The following is a 24039-nucleotide window of genomic DNA, read 5'->3' on the forward strand; positions in this document are numbered from 1 at the left end:
CCCCCGCCCCCGCCGTGCATGGTCTGTCGTTGCCTGTTGGCCGCAGCGGCTCTCCTCAGCGCTCGCGCTCGCTGCCTCTGCCTCGCCGCCGCCGCCGCTCCTCCTCGCTGCCGCCCTTTCCTCCTCCTCATGAAGCCGCTGGTTGTGTTCGTCCTGGGCGGGCCCGGGGCTGGCAAGGGGACCCAGTGCGCCCGCATCGTGGAGGTGAGACGTCCAGCGGGGAAGGTCTACCATCTCCCCGGGGCTCCCCCACACCCCCGTCCCCGCCGCCTCAGAGAGCGGACGGACTACAACTCCCAACATGCAACGCGCACAGGAGGTCTCGGCATCTTCCCTGCGAGGCGGCGCGGGGCACGCCGGGACTTGTAGTCTGGTGGCTCAGCCTGCGTGGGGGTCCTGCCCTGCCAGGTTTGAGCGGGTGCTTCACATGGGGGCCCCTCAGGGAGAGGGGGTGGGCGGCCCCGGCCCGGGCCCGTTAGAGTTGGGCTCTCTGGGGGATCGCTTTCAATTCAGTGAGGGCAGGTCTAGCTCTCAGTCCTGGTTAGAGGGGTAAAAAAGTGGCGATTTCTGGTGTACTTTAAAGGGAACCCAGGTGCATCGCCAAGTGCCCATTGAAAACCCCTTCTGGGCACCCTGACTGAGCTGCCAGCCTCTAGGGCCCCTTCAGTGCGAAGCTGGGGAGATGGGCATCTCTGCAGTGTGTGGGGTAGATGCGCAGACACGCATACACTAGCGTGTCACACTCTGTGCTGCGTGTGTAGGCCGAGTTCTCTTTGTGTGTTATCCACACTACCATGGGCAGAGTTAAGGTTGCGGGGTGGGCGTGTACTAGGAGATGTTCACGTTCATGGCTGCCGTCAATCACAGATCTTGTAAGAGCTGAGGGGCGTGCTTGCTAGATACCAGGGGCTCTGTGTGTCCCATTTCCCCTTTCCTTTTTTTCCAGGGCCTCTCTGCGTACGTCTACATTGCAATAAAAAACCTGTGGTACTGAGTTTCAGAGCCCGGGTCAATTGAGGCCTGGTCTACACTAGGAAATTAGGCTGGTATAAATATGTGGCTCAAGGGTGCGAACAATCCACACCCCTGATGATGCCATTAAACCAACCTAACCCCTGGCATAGACAGTGCTAGGTCGATGAGAGAATTGTCCTCTTGACCTAGCTACTGCCTCTTGGGGAACCCCTCCCATTGGCATAGATAGTGTCTTTACTGAAGCACTACAGCAGTGAAGCTGCACTGGAGGTGCAGCTTTTACAGTGTGGAGAAGCACTGACTTGAGCTGCAGGGCTAAAAATTGCAGTGTAGACATTTGGGCCCAGGCTCTGAGACCACCCCTCTCATGGGGTTTCAGAGTTTGGGCGCTAGCCCAACCCTGAATGTCTATGCTGCAATTTCTAGTCCCACAAGCCTGAGTCAGCTAACCCGGGCTGGCCATGGCCATGCTGCAAGTTTTTTATTGCAATGTAGGTGTACTTTCTTTGTCCCCTATTTCTTCTCCCAAGATATCATTTGTATTTTGTACAGCACCTAACACAACTCCATGGTCTACTCAGTGACTTGCCTTAATTATCCCTCACTGTTTGTAGTTTCTGGAAGAGCTGTTGGCAACCCTCCCTCGTGGAATGGAACACAATCATACATAACACATTAATAAATTTAAGAGAATGGCCCCCCAGTATACTGAAGGGGGTTGCAGTGTCAGTAATAGGGGGTTTATTGGTCCAGAGGGGTATAGTGCTTTATAGTAGTTTAGATATACAATTTGACAACCAAAGATCCAGACCCATGTTCTGAACATACAAAACCAGCACAGGACACGTTACAGCCAGGGAGCTGATGATTCCAAGGGCAGATAATTTCCTCTGTTCCTCTATAAAAGTAAAATTATACTAAAAACAAAAGTAAAGGTGAAATTTTGCTCAGCAGCTGAATGTGATGAAGGTCACAAGTTGTGCAGGGTAAGTCTCTGGCTATGTCCCTGTGTTAAATTAAACCTTGTCTTTTCTGCCATCAAATTTTTAAAACTGGCAATAAGAGATTACATGATTTAATTTTAGAATTTCACACAACTTAATATTGTAAATATTTAGAATTCTTTTTAGTTTAACAGTACTTTTTGATGGAAGAGACATTTAGAAGAGAAGGGGAGAATAGCTGATAATTAATAGTTGACAATTCTTTACATAAAGAAGCGCACACCTCATTAAAAATCAAGATGACAAAATTCTGTTCTGTTGGATAGTTATGGATAAATAGTCAAGGCTAAATGCCTCCAAATAGAACCTTTTAAAATGGAGTAGATGTGGATGTTTTATACATGAGAGCCATGAATTATGAGGGTTTGTCCACACCCGCCCTGAAAGCAATGACTAAGAACCATAACAACGCCCATATTTCTTAAACTACAGAAGGAAAAACCTCAAATCCTGGCACTAGCAATTTTTTTTTCTGTTTTCTAGTGATGCCGGGTAGAGTGCTGTTACCGTTTCTCCACAGTGCCATTATACTCTGTCTAGTTCTTCATCCTCTATAACTTGGTTATAAAAATTTGGTCCAGACTGAAAACACATTTAAGATTTTATGTGGTGGTATTGTAGCCTTGTTGGTCCCAGGATATATATATGAGAGAGAGAATGAGAAGGATATTGTCTCTCTAATTTAAGATTTTAGCCACAAAAGTGTTTTCACCATAAATTAGGAACTCTTAACTCAAATAGGCTTTTTTAAAAAAAAAAATGAGTTGTGGGATATAAGGCTTGTAACTTTCAAAAAGCCTTTTTTTTTTTTTTTTTTGTTACTTTGAGTCAAATCCTGTCTTTGATACACAACAAATGAATAAGCTTCAACCATAAGGAAATTTAGTAGAACTGGAAAGGACATAATTACAAGCCATTAATGCAGCCTCAAAGCTGTAGTAGCTTCTGTGGCTGCTGCCCCATACTTAGAAATGTAAATCATTTTGGTTTGGTGGAGTCAAGTGGTTACATGTGAACTTTGCTAGTACTAAACCTAGAAAGGGAAAATCCTTAGGAGTAAGAGACATAATTAATATAATTAACTTTTATTTACCTTCTTTCCTAATCATTGTATCTTAAAAAGCTATACTGTGTTATGTGTTAAATGCAGACAGCACAGTGAATCTTTAGGCAAATTAAGCAGCCATTGTGCGGTCAGCATTTGCTCTCTCACTGCTTTGGAACTTATTTCAAGATAATATTGCTCGGACACTGGAGTTTTCTCTTACATTTTTTGTTTTGGAAACATGCCATAACAATGAAAGAAGAAAAGAATGAGGGTGGGCACAAATAAAGTCTTCTCTATTGTACATCCAGTGATTTATATGAATCTATACCGGGGATGAATTTGGCCCAATATCCCTTTGTAAATTTTACCCAGTCTATAAACTGGGTATCAGAAGAAGTCAATGTGAGCTATAAATAACCTCAATGGCTACTTTTATTGGGATTTTGAGATGGGTCATGTCAAATTTGAAAAATCTCTCCATACTCATCCAATAAAGGAACTGCTGTGACTTAAAACAGATATTACTGTAAACAATGTGTGGAATAATGGCAATATTGTTTACATCTGGTAACAATGGCAACAAACTTATTTGGAGAGGTAATTTAAAATATTTTCACCAAATAAATGGTAAGCCTCAAGTAACTAGAGCTGGTTACAAACACAACATCTTAGGGAAAATATTTGATTAGTAAATATGAAACTAAATCAGCATCAACTTGAGAACTTCTGCATATAGTTGTAACTTGTTTTAGCATATTTACTGTGCAAAAGGATGTGATCACATCAAACTTGGCTCAAAATTGAGATGTGATTTGAGGGAAGAGTATATAAATATCAAGAGGAAATTTATAATGACAGCATATACATACAGCTGAAAATATAGCCCTGATCAACTTAAAGTCAGAGATAAAGTTGGAAAAGACGCTTTTTCTAGCCTGATTCCAGAGTTAAGCAGGAAAGACTTTGCAGTGTGCAGTCCATAAATTCATGAAATCATCACTGAAATCTGAATTTGTCATAAGTGCTTTTCTGTACTAACTGTTCCTTCCTGTTTAGAAAGGTGTCAAATTACTAGATTCTTTACCTTTCCCAGTCCAGCTCTCACTTGTAAACAACAAAGGTAGAGCCTGGCATAGTCATTTGGGTTGGGTGTGTTATGTGGAATTTGACGTGTCTTATCACAAATGTATCCTATAGGCATGTAAGGTCATTGCTAATTTTAAATGCATGCAGGGCAAAATCTACAATTATTTTACTCGTAGTGTCCAATGCAGCTATTTTTTATCTTTCTCGATGTGTCTTAAATATTTTTCTAGAGAAATTATTTTCTCCCCATCACTGTACAAAATGTGGTTTCACTAGGTTAAATTTTGATTGCCTTAAACTTTTTTCTTCAATGATTATGAAGTTTCTTTATCATTTTGTTCTTTTGAGTATGATGATCTTAATTTTTAAATGTAATTATCATCACTTAGCCCAGTATTATAGCTGGTATTTTGCCAATGCATTGTAAAGTGACATTGTAAAGTTTTGGTCATATGAGACATCCCTCTCTCTATATATCCCTGAACAGAATTGACTTTTTTCATCATAGCATCATACTATAAATTTGAATTCAGTTCTAAATTTATTAATTGAGTAGGATTCCATACATGTTCCTCCAGATAAGAACATGTAGGTCAACAGTGTAATGAAAAGGACATTAACTGTAACTTCCCAGAGTAAAGAAATTATGCAAAGAAATATTTTCATTGAATTAAAAGCAGTGGACTTTAACTTAAAGGTAGCAGTGGAATTATTGTTACTACCACTTGTTTTCTATCTTCTTGATGCAAACTGGGGGAGACTGGTTTAATTTTTCTTAAAATAAAAACATGGCTTTTTAACTCTGTCATTTATTAAATCTCAAACTATTAAGAATGGCAAGTATTAACAGTATAGATTGCCTCTTTTATAGTCTAATGGTAGTTCATAAGAATATAGTATGGGGACATATTTCAGAACCTTGAAGCAATTTTGAAATGTACTAAGGGTACATTTGCAAAAGCACCTAATAGATTTAGGAGTCTAAGTCCCACTGACTTTCAATGAGACAGTATGGCTACACTGGAATAAAAGACCCTCGACACGGCTATGACTGGCCTGTAGGGCTAAAAATTGCAGAGTAGATGTTTTGGCTTGGGCTGGAGCCTGGGCTCTGGGATCCTCACCCATCGGGTACCAGAGCTTGGGCTCCAGCCTGAGCCTGAATGCAGCTATGTAGCAATTTTACAACCCCGCAGCTGAGCCCCACAAACCCGAGTTAGCTGATCCGGGCCAGCCCGCAGGAGTTTAATTGCTGTGTAGGCATATCCTTAGACCCCTGAGTAATTTAGGTGCTTCTGGAAATGTTACCCTGTGTAATGCAAATTCCCTCAGCTTAAATTTGGAAGTGTGGTGCATGGAGACCAGTCTTAATTTGTGCCAGAGCTGAGCCTCGGCACCTCTAGGCTTGTCAGATAGCCCCAGCACCTCTGGGGTTGCCTAATCAGTTATGAATGTTAAAAAATTGCTTGAGTCCCAGCACTTCTTTGATTACAAATAAAGCACTGATGGAGACTATAAATCCCGATCGGCAGTGCTTTATCTTGATCGTAGCAGAGGCTTTGCCCTGTAACTTCATCAGACACCACGCCTTTGCATTAAAGAATAAGCATGCTACAATCTGTTCTATTTTATGGAGTATTATGAGTAGTATTAAATAACAATCCCCACCTCACAGGAGTGTTGGAAACTTCATTGTTTTCAAAATACCTTGAGGGCCTCAGAAGATACTATAAAAGCACAAAGTATTTCACAAATTGTGTAATCCTCTTGTCTTGCTCTTGGCCATTTGTTGTCTCTTGGGGTTCTTGGATCAAATTTTTTTCCATTTATAATACTCAGATCAGATAATTAAATCATGAGAATCAAATCAATCCTAATTTATCCAGAAAGAATTTAAGAAATCTCAGTATGGTACTAGCCTTCATTAAAGATATGTTTATAGGATTATTTTTGACTCCTGACTTTTTCTGAAAGGATTTAAAATAACTATTTGGAAATGAGAACTAAAAAGCAAAATAGGCTAATCTTTAAAACTCAAGTATTTTTATTTCTACATAAGTTTCCATCTCCCACTCCTAGCCTGAAAACTGTATAGTGATGCTGATGGGCTGTGAGAGACACCTAAACTCTCCTTCCAAGATTCACAGAAGAGTGGAAGGAAGAGAAGAATGAAGTTTGTGGTCAGACTGAAGGGAATGGCTCCTTTTATGTTTTCATAAATAATCAATTTCTTTACCTAATGGAGTAAAGGTATACAGCCAGGCAGAGTGCTTAAAAATAAGAGGAGCAATTCAATTACAACTTGAAAGAAATCTGGTCTTTTAAAAACAAAAGCAAAAAAAATAAAAGATCATTCTGGTTTCCAGTAATCTAGGTTTAGTGTAAATAATTCCATGACTAATAAAGACTTAAAATGTAAAGAAAACAAAAAAAAATTCCTCTATTCTTTGTGTTTAAATTCAGGCATCTTGGGCTAGTTTTTTAAAGGTATTTAGGTGCCTATCTGGAGTTAAAAAGCATTTAGGAGCCTAAGTCCCATTGATTTAAATGGAAATTAGATGCCAAGTGAGCTATCTGCATATTTAGGTGCCTAAATACCTTTAAAACTCTGGTCCATACTGTTTTGATATTCTTCCTTTCAGCAGCCAGTTAGCATTCTGCATTTAAAGAGGGTTGTGCTCACCGTTCAAGAGCTGGATAGCCGCTCTTACATCAAATGGAGGGCCCAATCCTGTTCCCATTCTGTTATTGACTTAAAAGGATAGGACCTTAATTTTGGTCAGTTCCATTACAGTGGCCACATTAGGATGCACTCAGCATCTTCATGGACTGTGTCCACATTGTGATACAACTACCAATGAAATGTCAAACTGTATTGTAATTACAGTCTCTTTCCTCTTCTTCCCTACATCCCCTTTCCTGACTATTGAGAGAGAAAAGGGATCTCATCAGCTCCAGTTCATTTTCTAAATACTTGCCTTGCATGAGACAAGAGGGAGCACTCCTCTGAGAGCCATAAGCAGGGTCCAAAGAGATGGCTTCATGAAGACAGGCAGTAGCAGATTGAATATGACTTCTCAGCAGTCTTCTATTTAAAGATTTGTAATCAAGACTCTTTGCCACATTTATATGTAAGGTTTAAAACTAAGTGTTTCCTTTGGATCTTTTTCTCATCAAAGTCAACAAATGGACGTTTTGCCATGGAGTTACTATGGTCATTTATTATTTGCATTACCGTAGCACCTCGGTGCCTCAATCATGGATCAATACCCTATGGATGTGCTAGGTGCTGCACAAACAGAACAAAAAGATGGTCCCTACCCCAAAGAGATTACAATCTAAGTCTATGTCTACACTACCACTTATGTCGGTATAATTTATGTCACTCACGGGTGTGAAAAACACCCCCGAGGCAACATAAATTACACCGACATAAGTGCCGGTGTGGACAGTGCTATATTGGCAGGAGGCTTCTCCCCCCCAGTGTAACTACTGCTGCCCATTGGGAGTGATTTAATTATGTCGATGGGAGAGTTCTCTCCCATCAGCACAGAGTGGCGACACAAGAGATCTTACAGTGGTGCAGCTGCATTGGTACAGCTGTGCCACTGTAAGTCCTCTACTGTAGACATGGCTTAAGTATAAGACAAGAGACAACAGATGGAAACACACAGATAGGGAAGTACAGGGAAATAACGAGACAATATTGGCCAGCATGATAGGCAGTGGTGTCTGCAGACTAACAAGTTTTCCATAGACATTACAGTGAAGGAGAGTTTGAAGGAGGATAATAAGGTAGTTTTGTGGATGTTTATGGGGAGCGCCTTCAAAGAGTGAGAGGCAGCATGGGAGAAAGCTGGAAGAGATTTGTTTGAAATCTTAAATTCTGGAGGAGCAGGCTGTCTGTTATGTAGCCCAACTAATCTATTCTGAAAAGCATTCCAAAGTTGAATTTAATGTAATTATAAACATCCCTATTTAACAAGCGTACTTCAAAATACTTCTGTCTTGCTGTTTCCTGTTCAGCTGTTTAAAACTATTTTAGTTTGCTGTTGTAAAGTAAAGAGAATTCCAAAGGTTGTCTAAGTCAATATTTCTTCTTCTTGCATGAAAAGAAAAATGCTGAGGAAAATTAAATGGTGCTGTAATCCCCTGAAACCAAGGGGATTATTTTTTCTTCCTCTTTTCTCCTTTGTAGAAACTTAATGTTAAAAATATCATCATTCTTTAATTATAACAAGAAGAACTACATGTTAATTTTGGTTCTGGAGAGTAAAGCTTCCTGCTTCTAAAAAGCTTTACTCTGGTTTATGGCTTCCGCAGTTCATAGTTAATATGTAGATTTACAATTAAATAGGCATATCTAAATGCAATGCCTATTTGAACAAAAATATTGTAAGGTAATGGAGAATGTAGATAGTTTCTCTTCATGGTTATTTAAGGCAGAATCATGCATGCTTTCTTTTTTCTCCAGCTGTCTGCAGTTTTTGGGGGATTAGGTAATTATATCGTTTCTTAAATTGTGATTATAGCAAAACCATCTTTCCAGGCTTCTGTGGGTAGAGTTGGAAAGCAACTAGATGTTTTTAAGCTCGCTTGGTGAGTTGTGTAATATGTCCACTGCATTTATTTAGTGGCCAAATTTTTAAATCCCAAGATCACAGCCATACAAGAGAATTATGCACATTATTATTCTGCCCAGGCTCCTTTTTTTGAAATTTGCTGTGGCTATCACTGCAGCCAAATGGATAATCCTAAAGTCTATTTTTTTGTTCTGTACAAAACTTAGAGTAAAGATATACTATTTTATATTCTTAGATTTGTAATTTTCTTTTGGTAAGGTCCTAGGTTATGTCTCTAATATCCATTTTATAGAACTATATATTTGCTGTGTGTAATCTTGTTAAAAATTTTTTTAATGTTAAAAACTTACTTTTAAAAAAGACCTTATGAACTTGATACATGGACAGTAGTACAACTATCAAAATTCTCCTTTTCTAATTTTTTCCTGCTGGGATTTATCATTCAGAAGTCTGAAATCCATTCTTTGTACAGTGTGATCACATATGTATTTTACATTGTGTGTCTGTTTTATTTATGGTGCCTAGATGCTGTGGTAATGGGTGCCTCCGAAAAGCATAGGTCTATTAAATGCTTTTTATTGAGATTTTGTATTGGAACATTTTAACGTTTTTAAAATGTCTTAATTGACCACAAATACAAAGGTGATAGATGTTTACACAAAACATTGCTAGCTATAGGATACATTTGCACATGGACTCCCTGCTGTATTTCTTTCTATACAGCATATTGAGAGATTTCTAATAGCATCAGTCTAGCTGCTTAGCCTGGACTGCCACATCAGCACTAGGGGAAGACAGTAGCGTCTCTCATGGATTACTCTAGTCACATCCTGACATTCTCCCTCTCCCTGGAGACTGCCATCTAGCTCAATATATGTGCTAAGTTTCCTGGTTTCAATGTATATGTATAACAGAAATGCATACAAAATAGGAATTTTAAAAAAAGCATAAAGAAACTAGGACAGCTTCATCAAAACTACCCAAGATACAAATAGTTCCTACCACTTACTTTACATCCCCAAAGCATTGGCAAAAATTAACTCATTCTCACAGTGCTGTTCTGCATTTGGTTAATAATGTTATCCCCATTTGGCAAATAGGGAAATGTAGAGTACAGCTGGGTGAAATATGCAGATTCGATCACACTAAAACATTTTGTGAATTCATGTCGATTTTGCCAAATTGTTTTTGTCAAAAAAACAAAACCGCAAAAAAAAAAAAAGAAAATCAGAAAAAATCATAGCATTTTGTTTTGACATTTTCTAAATGAAATGTTTCCAATTTTTTATTTGACGTCTTTTCATTTTGAAATTTTCTTTAATTTTATTTTAAAAAGAACTAAAATGTTTCATTCCATTTGAGCATTTTAAACATTTTGTTTGGCTCACAACTATTTTTTCAGTTTCTTGGAATTGCCAGTAAACCAGAGAATCCATTATTCACGCAACTTTTACAGAGGAGTCTAAGTGACTTGTCCAAGGCCACAGAAGGAGTCAGTGTTAGAGTCAGAAGTAGGAAAGCAGGTGTTTTTCAGCATGATCTTGGAGCATGCTGCCTATTTAATTAAAGAACTTTAATCAAAATGTACAGTAGTCCCATAACTGCAGTAAAGGTAGGTAGTTATTTTAAAATGCCTTTAACCTTACCAAGTAAAGCAACTGTCTGACTCTTTTTCACTTGCTAAATTAAAATTTGACCCCCTGGCTAAAATTACTAGTGAATTTCTAAATAGCCATGTATTTTGGATGGGACTGCAACATGTATCTTTTAGTCAGTGTGTAAGACTACTTAAATGTCTAACTCATTACAAGGAGTAAAATTTTCAAAGGTATCTAAGTGATGAAGGGCTTGTCTACACTTAAAATACTACAGCAGCATAGCTGTGCTGTTGTAGCACTACAGTGTAGACAGTACCTACACCGTGAGGAGGGGTTTTCCCATTGGCAAAGGTAATCCACCTCCCTATGAAGTAGTAGCTTCAAGCTAGCGTAGTCTACAAAGGGACTTAGGTCCTTTTAACTGTGCCACTTGGGGGTATGGATTTTTCATACCCCTGCCTAATGTTAAACTGGTCTAAGTCTTTAGTGTAGACCAGGCCTAAGGAGCCTGTGTCTGATATTCAAAAGTCATTTAGCCATTTTTGAAAATTTGTATCTAAGGTGCCAGAGTCTGCCAGGCTTCCTGCACATATTGGGTATACTGTGAAATCATGACAAAGGCTGATAATACAATGCTTTTTATCCAAACTGATGGTTATTGCCTCTAAGTTTGTCCTTTTATTAATAGGATAATCATAGAATCATAGAAGATAAGGGTTGGAAGGGACCTCAGGAGGTCATCTAGTCCAACCCGCTGCTTAAAACAGGACCAACCCCAGCTAAATCATCCCAGCCAGGGTTTTGTCAAGCCGGGCCTTAAAAACCTCTAAGGATGGAGATTTCACCGCCTCCCTAGGTAACCCATTCCAGTGCTTCACCACCCTCCTAGTGAAAATGTTTTTCCTGATATCCAACCTAGACCTCCCCCACTGCAACTTGAGACCATTGCTCCTTGTTCTGTCATCTGCCACCACTGAGAACAGCCTAGGTCCACCCTATTTGTAAACCCTCTTCAGATAGTGGAAGGCTGCTATCAAATCCCCCCTCGCTCTTCACTTCTGCAGACTAAATAAGCCTAGTTCCCTCAGCCTCTCCTCATAAGTCATGTGCCCCAGACCCCTAATCATTTTTGTTGCTTTCTGCTGGACTCTCTCCAGGTTGTCCACATCCTTTCCGAAGTGGGGGCCCCAAAACTGGACACAATACTCCAAATGTGGCCTCACAAGTGCTGAATAGAGGGGAATAATCACGTCCCTCAATCTGCTGGCAGTGCTCCTACTAATGCAGTCCAATATGCCGTTAGCCTTTTTGGAAACAAGGGCACACTGTTGACTCATATCCAGCTTCTTGTACACTGTAACCCGCAGGTCCTTTTTTGCAGAACTGCTGCTTAGCCAGTCAGTCCCTAGTCTGTAGCAGTGCATGGGATTCTTCCGTCCCAAGTGCAGAACTCTGCACTTGTACTTGTTGAACATCCTCAGATTTCTTTTGGCTCAGTCCTCCAATTTGTGTAAGTCACTCTGTATCCTGTCCCTACCATCCAGCGTATCTACCACTGCCCCCATCTTAGTGTCATCCGCTAACTTGCTGAGTGTGCAATCCACTCTGTCATCCAGATCATTAATGAATATGTTGAACAAAACCGACCCCAGGGGCACTCCACTTGATACCGGCTGCCAGCTAGACATCAAGCTGTTGATCACTACTCGTTGAGCCTGATGATCTAGCCAGCTTTCTATCCACCTTATAGTCCATTCATCCAACCCATGTTATTCAAATAACAAATGTCACAGGATCTTTCTCAGGGGATAAGGCAACAAGCCACGTTTATTATGAATACAGAAATTTGGTAAATAGTATCAATAGAAAGAAAAGTATCAACACTGTACTAACATTAATATTGTTCTTTACTTTAGTGAAATAGTATCAATAATGTAAACACTAGGAAAACAGTATTAACATTGTACCAATACTACAATTACAGATTCCTGTTAATAAAATATACTTTGTTGACACATGTTTCAATTGGTACTTTCATTCACACTCATACAAACAGACAGGCATACACAGACAGGGAGACAGACAAACACACATGGGGTCTCACAGATATTATAGTTATCAGCCTCTTGGTGCTCATGGTAGTCACTGGCCAGGTAACTGTAGCACGAGGATGAGGAGCAAGGTTCTGCCGATGCGCACCGGTACTCCTGGCTGGTGTGATGATGTAGACCCGAACCTCCAGCCTTCATTTTTCTGTCCCATTTTATAGGGAAAAGACCCCGTGTAGGTCTATGGGCTTTTGCTTTGTCATGCTGCAGCTGCATTTGGTGTGATCCTTAATCACCCACATTGTTGCAAGTCTGATCAGATTTTGTTCTTTGAAGTGGACTGGCTCCAAAGTTATCAGGGTGGACTTCTCTTTGGCAATTTGAATGGTAAAAGTTATCTTCGCTCCTTTCTTCTTCCCTCAAACATTTTAGGTGAGGCTTGTGTTTTCTTGTCTGTTTTGACATTCCTTACTCAGACCAATTGTTCGATCACTCTCCCTGTCTACACCCATCTCAATTGCTCAGCCATTCACATGTCAATCACTCAGTGCCAACTCCTAGCTGAAGAATTCACATATTATTTTTAAAGCAAACATTATTTCATTTTTGCCAGTGTCTTTCACAATTAGATAGGTATATTATATTTTACAGTGTGGCTTTTTATACTTAAAGTAGGGTTTTTACAAATATATTGAAAGTGGGTAAAATTAACAGATAAAATGGTCAGCGGAGTGGTTTTACAAACAATCTTAAAACAAAGAATTATAGAAAATAAAGACAGACTTGAATGTTATGCAGTAAATGCATATTTTAAAAAGGCTGAAGTGAACATTTAAAAGGGTAGAACAATAAGAGTCAGTTGAGGTTTTAGCTTTTGATTAAAGGTACAGTGTATCAGACTGAAGTGCCTCTCAGTAAGAAGGGGGGGGCGGGTTGTGGTTCAGTTTTCTCATGTATTTCATGAAAACAGGATTGGGCTAACACCCAAACTTCTTTAACTTGCTGGCAAGAATACTGTGGGAGACCGTATCAAACTCTTTGTAAAGTCAAAGTATATCACGTCCACCACTTTCCCCACATCCACAGAGCCAATCATCTCATCATAGAAGAATTAATATAATTAATTTTACCAGCTAAGTTAATTTAGTATATGTACTTACTCAAAGGAGTATTCATCTTCTTAACACTATTGTTATATATATTTCAGAAATATGGGTACACCCACCTTTCTGCAGGTGACCTCCTTCGAGATGAACGAAAAAGACCAGGCTCTCAATATGGAGAACTAATTGAAAAATATATTAAAGACGGAGCAATCGTGCCAGTTGAGATTACTATCAGCTTGTTGAAGAGGGTAAGAAAAATTAATATTGTTTTGGATATGTCTATATTACCACTTTTGTTGGTATAACCTAAGTTGCTCAGGGTGTGGAAAAAAAACACCTCCCTGAGCAACATAAGTTATACTGGCGGAAGTGCTAGTGTGGACAGCTTTGTGTCAGCAGGCGAGCTTCTCCCGCTGATGTAGCTATCACTGCTCATCGGAGTTGATTTAATTATGTCGAAGGGAGAGCTCTCCTCCATCGGCATAAAGCAGCTACATGAGAGATCTTGCAGTGCAACTGCATCCGTGCAGCTGTGCCCCTGTAAGCTCTCTAGTGTAAAGTTCCAGAGGGGTAGCCGTGTTAGTCTGTATACAGCAAAAACAACAAGAATCCTGTAGCACCTTAAAGACTAACAGATTTCTGCGGGCATAAGCTTTCATGGGCAGCAACCCACTTGGTCAGATGCATGAAATGGAAATCACAGATAGGAGGTATATATATACATCGAAGGGTAAGAAACGACAATGGGGAGGGCAAGTGCTAACAAAGTTCATTCAGTTAGAGTAGATGAGGCCTATTCACAACCTCTTAGACGTTAAGAATGTGTGAACAGTGACAATTACTTCTTGTAATGAGATAACCTTATGCAAACTTGATACAAGCAGACTGGGTCTGAATAGGGACTTGGAATGGTTCTCTCATTACAAGAAGTAATTGTCACTGTTCACACATTCTCACCTTCTAATCAGCAATTGTGAATAGGCCTCATCTACCCTAACTGAACTGACTTTGTGAGCACTTGCCCCACCATTGTTATGTTTCTTACCCTTGGATGTATATATACCTTCTATCTGTGGTTTCCATTTCATGCATCTGACGAAGTGGGTTGCAGCCCACTAAAGCTTATGCCTGCAGAAATTTGTTAGTCTTTTAAGGTGCTACAGGATTCTCGTTGTTTTTTCTCTCTAGTATAGATAGACATGATGGTTCACCTTTCCAAGCAAACAAAGTAGAGCGTGTAATCTGAGAACACATTTCCTTCTCTTTGAAGTGAACAAGAGAAAAATGCTAGGAAAATGGGAGCATATTGTATACCTTGTCTCATTAAAATCACATATGGCTATGTTATGGTCCTTACAGGCAAGAAGTAATGTCTTTCATTACATAAAGCACAAAGAGGGCACTTAATACATTTTATTACTTTTATAATGTTTTTTCTGAAGTTTTTAATTGAAACTAGCTCAAAACCAAGAACATTCAGTGCACATTTTATTTTGTAAAAGTACATTCCAGCATCTTGTAAAATATAAAAATAACTTCCCAAACCAGATTTGTGCATAGCATGAGATTGCTGAGATCTTGCTTGACAAGTTGGAACCCAAAATAAACTCTTACGAGCTTTGTAAAACAATGAATAATGAAGTTTATAAGAATAATATTACTGCAACAGCTGTGCAGCTGTAAAATAATGAGAATGGCTTTAAGACAGTGGAGGAGTACGTTCTGTAGATCCATGAATGACCAATTGGTCCAATAAAAGATTGTTTCTCAAGTTAAAAATTTGTAAGTAATGTCAACATCTGACCATAATTTAGTAGGCAGATATATTATTTTATGTGTAAGAAGTTCTTGAACTGAACTCTGCTATCCATTTAGGCTATGGATCAGACAATGGCAGCCAATTTCCAAAAGTACAAATTCTTGATTGATGGATTCCCCAGAAATGAAGACAATCTTCAAGGCTGGAATAAGACCATGGATGGAAAAGCAGACGTGTCTTTTGTTCTGTTTTTCGACTGTGACAATGAGGTATTGAAATATAATTGCTGCATACCATTATCACGTGTTGTATGATGAGAGGCAGACAGTGAGAACAGTAAAACAGTGTTAAAGTACTGAATTTTCCAATATGCACATGCATTAGCAACATGAGAAAGAAGTCCTGGACTATGACCTCCAAGGATTTTTGACAGTTCACCTGGCAGCTATAAAACTGCTTATGTAAAATGGGGTTAATAATCTGACCTCCTTTCTAAAGTGTTTAGATATAGGTATTGCTTTTATTGTGTTCTCCAAAATATCAAAAGTTTTGTTGTGCAAAGAAATTATATTGAACAACAAATCTGAACAAATTTAGTTTTTCCTTTAGAACCCTCTGTAATCAAAAGAATTTTGTCACATAAGAATACACAAGATGTTTCTGTGAAGTTAGGAAAACTTTCCACCCACTGTGTATATAGCCTGATGCCATTGTTCAGACTAGAATCAATTTGTTAGCATCTTCCTTTGATCACTTCGAAGGTGCTGGCAGAGTGATTTGAAATTTTTCATAGTTGGTGCACTTTCTTAGGATGCTGAGTAATCAGTGGCTTTTCTAAATGAGTAACTAGATTACAACAGTATTCTGACAATGTTACATTAAATTACAATAACAAATGTCATGATGTACTCTGTTTCAAAACATTAGACAGATTGACATTCTGTGGAACTTTTTTATTAGATTTTTTTTTTCATTTTAAAAATTTACTTTTCAAAAACATTTTTTTTCAATTTCAAAATAGCATATTTTAAATTTTGAAAAAAAATCCCACAGTTAAACTGATCAGTCAATCTTGGGAATTCGAAAGATGATAAACTGAAAAAACATGTCAAAGAACAAGCAACAGGTTAAATTTTTCCATCAGAAATTTCCATCAATTAGATAAATTAAAAAAAAACCTGAATGAAAACTTTATTTTTTTTAAAAAAAAGATCTTATCTTGGCTCTCCTGTCGCCCCAAAAATTCTTGTTCAAAATTTTTGACCAGCTCTAGTGATCTACAATAATATTTGAATGGCCTTGTGCTTTATTTAAGTTAAATCAGGGATGTATTCCATGTGAAAAAATGTTTTAAAACTTCCTTCTCTTCCATCTTGACATAGATAGATAGTCAGGATTATTCATTTAACGTTTGAGTGTGAGCATAACTTTATATGTATTCAGTAACTATTAACCATAGTTATACTTTATTCACAATATATATTACATATCAGAATAATTTAATAAATACAGTGTTATTGACTAAACAAAAATTAAGACACTTGTCATTCATACCTAGTAAGTTAATATGTAGGATGTGTATCTTAAATATTAGACTTGCATTTTCAAAAGAGACTAGTGATTTTTTTGATGTATCCATTTTTAGGCCTTGTCAAAAAATAAGTCGACATAATATACATTTACTGCAGTGGCTGTCACCCACACTACCCTCCTTGGGTCAGTGGAGTGTGTCCTCACCAGGAGCACTTCCACCAACCTAAGGCAGTGTGGGGAACTGAGAGATGGGTCACAGGCTGATTCCTGGCAGGCTGCCCCCCCTCCTTCCCCACCAGGAGCCAGTCCCAGGCTTCTCCCATCCCCCATTCCCCACTGGGAGCTGGGGGAAGCTGCCAGGGGCTTCCCTCCTCCCCGTTCCCAGGGGGAAGCAGTCTGGCACTTCTCACCCCTGAGGAGTGGGGTCCAGCTGTCCTGGCTTCTTGCCCCCTCTCTTCCCGCCTTCTCCCCCCAGGAGCCGGCAGCCTTCTCAATTGACAAGGCTGGCTGGGTCCAGGCGGGGAGTGGGCATAGAAGCCGCCCATGGCTTCTCCTCTCCCTGCTTGCAGCTGGGAGTTGGGATCCAGCTGCCTGGGCTTGCAGCAGTCTGGGCTTGGGCTTTCTTGTCAGTGAAGCCGTGAAATTGATGAGATGACAGCCCACCACTGATGTAAGGGGATGCAGTGTCTACAACGACACTGCGTTGCCCTAACTAAGCTGACAAAAGCCATACAACTCTCTTCTAAGTGGTTTTATTTTTTCGAAAAAACAGCAGTTGTATTGGTGGGGAGGTGATTGCAGTGTGTACACCAGCACTGTTTTGACGACAAAAGTCAGCTTTTGTCGACAAAATTCTCTAGTGTAGCGCAGCCCTTAGAGGCCAAACTTGATACTGAAAGGGGCAGATTTTCAAGAAAATTAGATATTCTTAGTGTCTCAAATTGGGCACCCAAAATCATTCGTCACTCTTGAAACTGTAAGCCATCACCTTTTTTCCCTTCATTTCCCACATGGCAATTAAAAAGGCAGGTGAATCAAAAACTAATTCATATTACAATCTGAATCAAGCTAATCTTTTGCCAAGTATATACACTGAAACGTGTGCTCACGCTCGCTCACTCTCAAATTTGTTTTGCACGTTAATGAGCTAGGCCTACTGAACAAAGGACAAAAGTTTGTTTATTGAGTCTGTCTTCAGATATGGAAAGATAACCGCCACATGCTTTTAATAGTCATTCCATGTCTGTTGATAGATATGCATTGGCCGCTGTCTTGAAAGAGGAAAAAGCAGTGGTAGGAGTGATGACAACCGAGAGAGTCTAGAAAAGAGGTACGTACCCAGAACTTTTCATAGTTATGTTCTTGTTTTCTTTGTATGATGTGATGTGATTTTTTTTTTTCTGTCTTCTAGACTTCACACATACCTGCAGTCAACTAAGCCAATAATAGACCAATATGAGAAAATGGGAAAAGTCAGGAAAGTGGATGCCTCTAAATCTGTTGATGAAGTAAGTTTCAAGGACAGATACATTTTTGGGCTTACAATAACATGGTATATATTTTTGGCTGCCTCTTCTGAGATGTAGTGTTAACAGTATCCCGTCTCTCCATCCCTTACACACAGTCTTCCTCTTTTTTGGTCTTTCTATGAAATGTCAAATACAATAACTTTTTTTTTTTTTTTTACTGGTGGGGTTCTTACAACAGCTTCCCATTTTGTCACCTTTAATCACCTCCTTTATCTGCTCCTCAAAAGCGGCCTTCTTTCTTCCTATGAAGAGGGTTAGGGAGGGCTCCATGCAGAGTAAGTCAACTGGGGTTAAGACATACTTCCTGTTCGCTCTGGGGCTGAATGCATCACATCACAGTGCTGTTAGCCTTTGTGTGTTCAGGACCAAGGCACCAAGCTCTAGTTCTTAACACTGAGACCCAGTGAAACAAGGTATTGTGCTATCCCAGACCAGTCACCTGATCATAATATAGATTTTTCCATAGTCCAAATGTTTAGAGAGAATCCTGAAGAGCAAGGATGGATCTGGATTAACTTACCTAAAGCTCAAGGATGGGTTGAAAGCTGGGTGTTTGGATACATCTCTAATTGAAATGGACTCTGTCTGGTCAAGTTTGGCCCAGAATTTAGAATTTGTAAAAATACATTTTTATGAAACCTAAAATCAAATGAAATGTCTTAAGAACTCATATAAAGAGCAGCTAGAGGAAGACATTTGCAGTGCACAGACAAAAAGTTTTATAGCTTCATGTTCATGAGCTCTATCTACTGCCACCTTAACTACTAACTAATTATTTACATATATACAGATGTTTCCATAAACTGAATTTTTTTTCCTCCTCAACTGGGAACCAGTTTTGTTTCAAACAAATATTCCTCTACAATCCAAACACTACACCTTTTATACCAGTGCATGGAAACATGAAAACGAAGTAAACTAGAAACTACAATGAAATCTATTGGCCTATTTTCATGATTGAAACTGAATGAAATGCAAAAACTAAACATAAGTAGAAAAAACTTTGGTTTTACTATATCATAGTTGTTACCATCATTTCATAAAGGTTGGGAAATTGGGCATCCATCCTGCAATTAGTTCAATACATACAGACCCCTTTTAGTCAGGCCACAAGGGTTCACTCTCCTGGATCTGCTTGTGAGAGGGGCCTATTTTTTTTAACTGTTTTTCTTGATTAGATTTATAATATTTTCTTAGTTACTATTCCATTTGAAGAGTTTTCTGCTGTAGATAACCTGTGTTGATAACCTAAAAAAAAAATAGATGGAGATGAGGAGAGACTAAATAGGATTTGGTGCCAGATCTCCTCCCTTGTATTCTGATACGTGCATATCTTTAAAAAATATCAGCTACTTATTGTACATTTTTTAATATTGATTTACCATACATAACTGTGTGGGGTGATCTAACTTAAAATCACTGAATATTTAACACTCCATAATGTTAATTTAATTTTCTCTCTTTCAGGTTTTTGATAAAGTTGTGAAAATTTTTGACACAGAAGGCTAGTTCCCTACTTGAAAGTTCCCTTGAAATTATGCTTTAATAGCTGCTACTAAATTCAACATTTTTGTAATAGTTTTAAAGCTTTTTTTTAAAATGTTTCTTGTATTCACAGATAGTTGGAAAAGCAATTAATTGAAAATTGAATTGTTTTTAAATAGGAATGGATTCATTTATTGTGGCTATAGTAGACAAATTTCAGGATTCTTTTTTAACTTAGTTCCGTTACTCACAAATAAAGATAATAGTCAAAATTGATCTGGAGAGACTATCAATCCTTTTACAGTTTTGTGCCGTTCATGGGCAACCCTTATTCCTTAATGCCATAAAGAGTCCAATAAATATTAATGTTAAGCGGTGGGGTCTACATCTTTTTTTTTTTTTTTTTTTTTTTTTAATTTCAACCTATTTTTGGACCAAACTTAGGAAATTTTTTCCAAGTAAAATTTTATGCGGTTGATAGTCCTTGTATCTCATAGCTGAATTATGTAAACAAAACTGTAAAATTAGCATGTGCATCTGTTGTAGATCTTCTTGCCTAACTAATTTAATATGGTGTTAAACTGTTAAGCAATAGCTATACAAAGTACTTTGGTAAAGTGGTGCTCTCTTATAACTGTGGGTGCATACCATCTGTTGGAAGTTATTGAGTACTTAGAGAAAATGTAGCCTTGGTTTTGCATAATCCTTATGTGCAAGGGGTTAAGAATAGAATAGCAGAGTCAGTTTAGTGTCTATGCACTTATTTGTGATGGTAAAATTATGCTTGTACAGTGAAGTCATTAGACAGTGACACACCTCCAAGCAGATGTGTAGTAAAACTATTCTTTTAACAGCTCTGTTTTTGTAACAAATGAAAGGGCATTTCTGTATTATTGAATATTGTATTGTTGAAGGTTTGTTATAGAGGGAAAGATATTTTTATGGTTAAACTTGTAGTTTCCCTAAAATTGTATAATTTTAACAGTTATTTGTTTTTAAAAGTTTTTTTAATTATTGCACTTTGTTTGACCAGTTTGAAATTTTTAAAAATATATTTCATTCCCTTAAACACGTTAGTTCGTACTTTATTGCATTATCTTGAATTAGTGCAGTGCAGTTGGCAGCAATAATAGTTGAAATAAACAAGTGGCTGATTGAAACAAACCATCATGTATTTAAGTGTTGCACAGTTGTTATATAGTTATGCCTTTCTTCTGTTAAATACAATTTCTTTCGATAACAAGTTTGAATGTTCATAGACATATATGGGTCCAATCCTGCATTCCTTACACACCCAAAACTTTCATTAAAGGACATGCAGAAACCTGAGGATGAGTATTTTAACTTTTAATTTTAGTGTTATCCATTATGGTTATTTTTGCTACATCAACTGCCACTGTAATTGGATGTGATATGCTTACAGATGTTATGATGCATAAGGAAAAACAGTTTTGAATTGTTGGGCTTCAGCTCATCTTTAAAATCCTACTTGGGGAAAGTCACAAGTGAGTTAATGTTAGTTTTGATTTTAATTACAAATACTTTGGTCCTGATCCTGCACTTGGATCTGCTCAGGCCAACTCTTGCACTTGCATGAAGCTCCATTTACTTTACTGAGGCTCATAAGATTGCGAGTTCAGAGTTTTTAATATGTAATGGAACATAAAAGAGATTTTTTCCCAAACATTGGATGTTTAAATTCAGATTCTTGAGCACAAATAGTATAAAGCTTAATAACACGGAAAATATGGACCACGTCTTGTTCCTGACAATTTGGAAGTTTTTCACAGAATCTTTTAAATGCTTTCACCTGATTAATCCCCCTCTCCCCCCTTTTCAAAATAACTGAACTCTGTTTTCAGTGTCTAAATGTACTGACCCAAGACAGAGTGAAACAGAACTATAGTTCTGATATAAAAGCTAAAATCAAGACTCAAAAACAGTTTTGTAGGCAGATTGAAGAAATCTCCCTGGAGATGTAAATATTTATTTTGCTGTTATTTTAATAATAATCGCTTTTAAGAGTTCTGCTAAGAATAGATACTCTATTTCCTCTCATCATATACATTATTATGTATTTAAGAGCTGAAGCCAAAAAAGTAGCTGTTACTTAGAAATAAGTTTTAAAAAAAAAACTGTTTTAGAAACAAAAAATGTTGGCAATATTGAATTTGGAGTAAATTGTGTTGTGTCCGTGCAATTTGAGTAATTTTGTCCTTCTGTTTACTGAAGATGCCATTAATGTGGCACTTGTTTTATTCAAGATGAGACATAGTTGAAATTAAATTAAATTAAAAAATAGAAGTAATATACCAGTGTGTCGTTTCCCTATAGCAGTGAACTGTATAAAGAATTTGAGGAATTTCACCAATAAATTTTGCTCTGTGGCTTCATCCAATTGCCTGGCTTACATTTATGATCTGTCTTATGGATATATTCCTATACTTAAACAAACAGATTCGAAGGTCAGAAAATGTGGCCCCGGGTTAAGATCGGAGAGCATATTTGAAAATATGGCTTTGCCTCCTTTCTCACAAGTATATAATCTTATCTAATCATTCGGTGATAAATCATGTGGCCCATTTGTAAAAGAAAAAGGACCCATCGGTGTTGGGACATGGATCAGGAAAGCTATTCCTGATCTACAACTGCTATCAAAGGGACCATACTTCTTTTTTCCTCCTATGAGCTTTATTCAACCTTCAGTTGCTCACTTGGGTGCTATTCTGCCAAGGCATTGCAAGCTCCTGTGCTCTGGTGCCATGGAGCAAGCTCTCAAGGGAACTTTTCACCTTTGAGCAGGTATGGATGTCCTTTTGTTGTCCGAGTCCTCCCTAACTCTTTTCAATGGCACTTGGTCTTCTTGGAGTGCATTGATCCTGTGCGCAGCCAGTTGAGTCTTAGATGCCCCATAAATCTGGTTTTAAAGTACCAGATATAAGACCTCAATAGGACCCCATTATTGGCTGTAGAGGAGACATTTTTGATTGATTTATTCACTTGTTCTTAAGAGTTGTATTTTTCTCCTTGTATCTTTAAAGGCACTATTCCAGGTGCATCAAGGCTGAACTTGCTTTTAGATTTAGGCCCTCATCCTGCTTCAGTGGACATTAGTGGAAAAAGCTCATTGATGTCAGTAGGAGCAGGATTGGTTTCTTGGGCCCCCAATTTTTTTCCCCCTCAAATGGGATCTGTTTAGAGTCTTAATTCTTGATGTCAGGAGCTGCCATAGCTCTGCTTTAGGTACTCGATTGTTGAAACCTCTTCTTGAGTTGAGAGTCAATGCTAAAAGTTGCCAACTTAAAGTGAAAAAATATTATATTCGAGGATAATGTAAAGGGATAGTTAGTTAGTTAGTGGTTACTTTAACATATATTCCCAACAATGGCATTTGTCATGAACTTAAAAAGAGAGTTCAGGAGTGTAACACTGAGTTACTGTGCAAAGTGCTCTGACTTATGCTACTGTGTAGACTTGTTCACAGCTACCCGAGAAGAACTGAGCTGAGTGAGGAGAGTTAATTATTTGCATGGAAACCCTTAGTTCAAACTGCAGCAGTCAGCCATTGATTATTTTATTCAGCTGGAAAACTGACATTTTAGGAGACTAGATTTCTAATTCTAACTTGGCTTGAAGTCCTTGCTGAAATGAATGTATCCGTTCTGTCTCTATAGCAATACCAGTTGGTTCAAAAGCACTGCCTGTAATTCTACAGAGTTGGCAGTCTGTGCTCAGAGGAAGTCAGTACCTGGTCCCTCACCTAGAGCAGGTCATTTCTCCAGAACACAGCTTTATAGTTCTGTAGCACTTAGGGTCCAACCAGGTGAAGCCATTTTGTGCTAGGTACTGTACAAACACACAATAAGTGCCCCTAAGAGTTTATAACATAAACCGCAAGACGTAACAAGTGGATATTATAAACAAGCAAGAGTGAAAGGTACAGGAGACAGAGCAACAAAAATAGAATGCATGCAATTTCTTAGCCAATAAGACCTGGTCTGTACTTACCAGGAAATTCGGCAGCAGTCGATGGGGGTTACGCAAGCTATTCTATCCAGCTATTCGACGTCGCTTGCGTAACTTAAGTCAACTTCCTGAAGTCCGTTCTGTGCACCGTCTCCACTACGCTGCGCCGAGGGGAAATGCGTACCCGTCGATGCAGTGCTGTGGCTTTTGTGGAGGTGGTTTTACTAAATCGACTTCCGGATCAATTGAGCCGGTCTTCACTTCCGCTCAACTGATAAGGATAAATCGATCGGATGGTGGCGAATTTGCCGCCATCAGT

General features: G+C 38.6%; 1 protein-coding gene across 1 annotated transcript; it reads left to right on the forward strand.

Moving 5' to 3' along the window:
- Nucleotides 1-22147, forward strand: CMPK1 (cytidine/uridine monophosphate kinase 1). Its single transcript, XM_067535541.1, has 6 exons — nt 1-204; nt 13550-13696; nt 15324-15476; nt 17994-18070; nt 18152-18248; nt 19737-22147. The coding sequence occupies exons 1-6, from the start codon at nt 19-21 to the stop codon at nt 19776-19778; spliced, it is 702 nt and encodes a 233-aa protein (XP_067391642.1). The 5' UTR covers nt 1-18; the 3' UTR covers nt 19779-22147.
- The last annotated feature ends 1892 nt before the right edge of the window (nt 22148-24039 follow it).

This window comes from Emydura macquarii, unplaced genomic scaffold, assembly GCF_026122565.2.
Source record: "Emydura macquarii macquarii isolate MOO-44397 ecotype Brisbane River unplaced genomic scaffold, CSIRO-AGI_Emac_v2 contig_3506, whole genome shotgun sequence".
NCBI classification, from domain to species: domain Eukaryota; kingdom Metazoa; phylum Chordata; order Testudines; family Chelidae; genus Emydura; species Emydura macquarii.

Excerpts from the sequence above, each read along its gene's own strand:
- CMPK1 (XM_067535541.1), top strand. The coding sequence starts at position 19 with ATGGTCTGTCGTTGCCTGTTGGCCGCAGCGGCTCTCCTCAGCGCTCGC. Across the intron at positions 205-13,549 it reads AGTGCGCCCGCATCGTGGAG|AAATATGGGTACACCCACCT; the intron begins GTGAGACGTCCA and ends TATATATTTCAG. Across the intron at positions 18,071-18,151 it reads CGAGAGAGTCTAGAAAAGAG|ACTTCACACATACCTGCAGT; the intron begins GTACGTACCCAG and ends TCTGTCTTCTAG.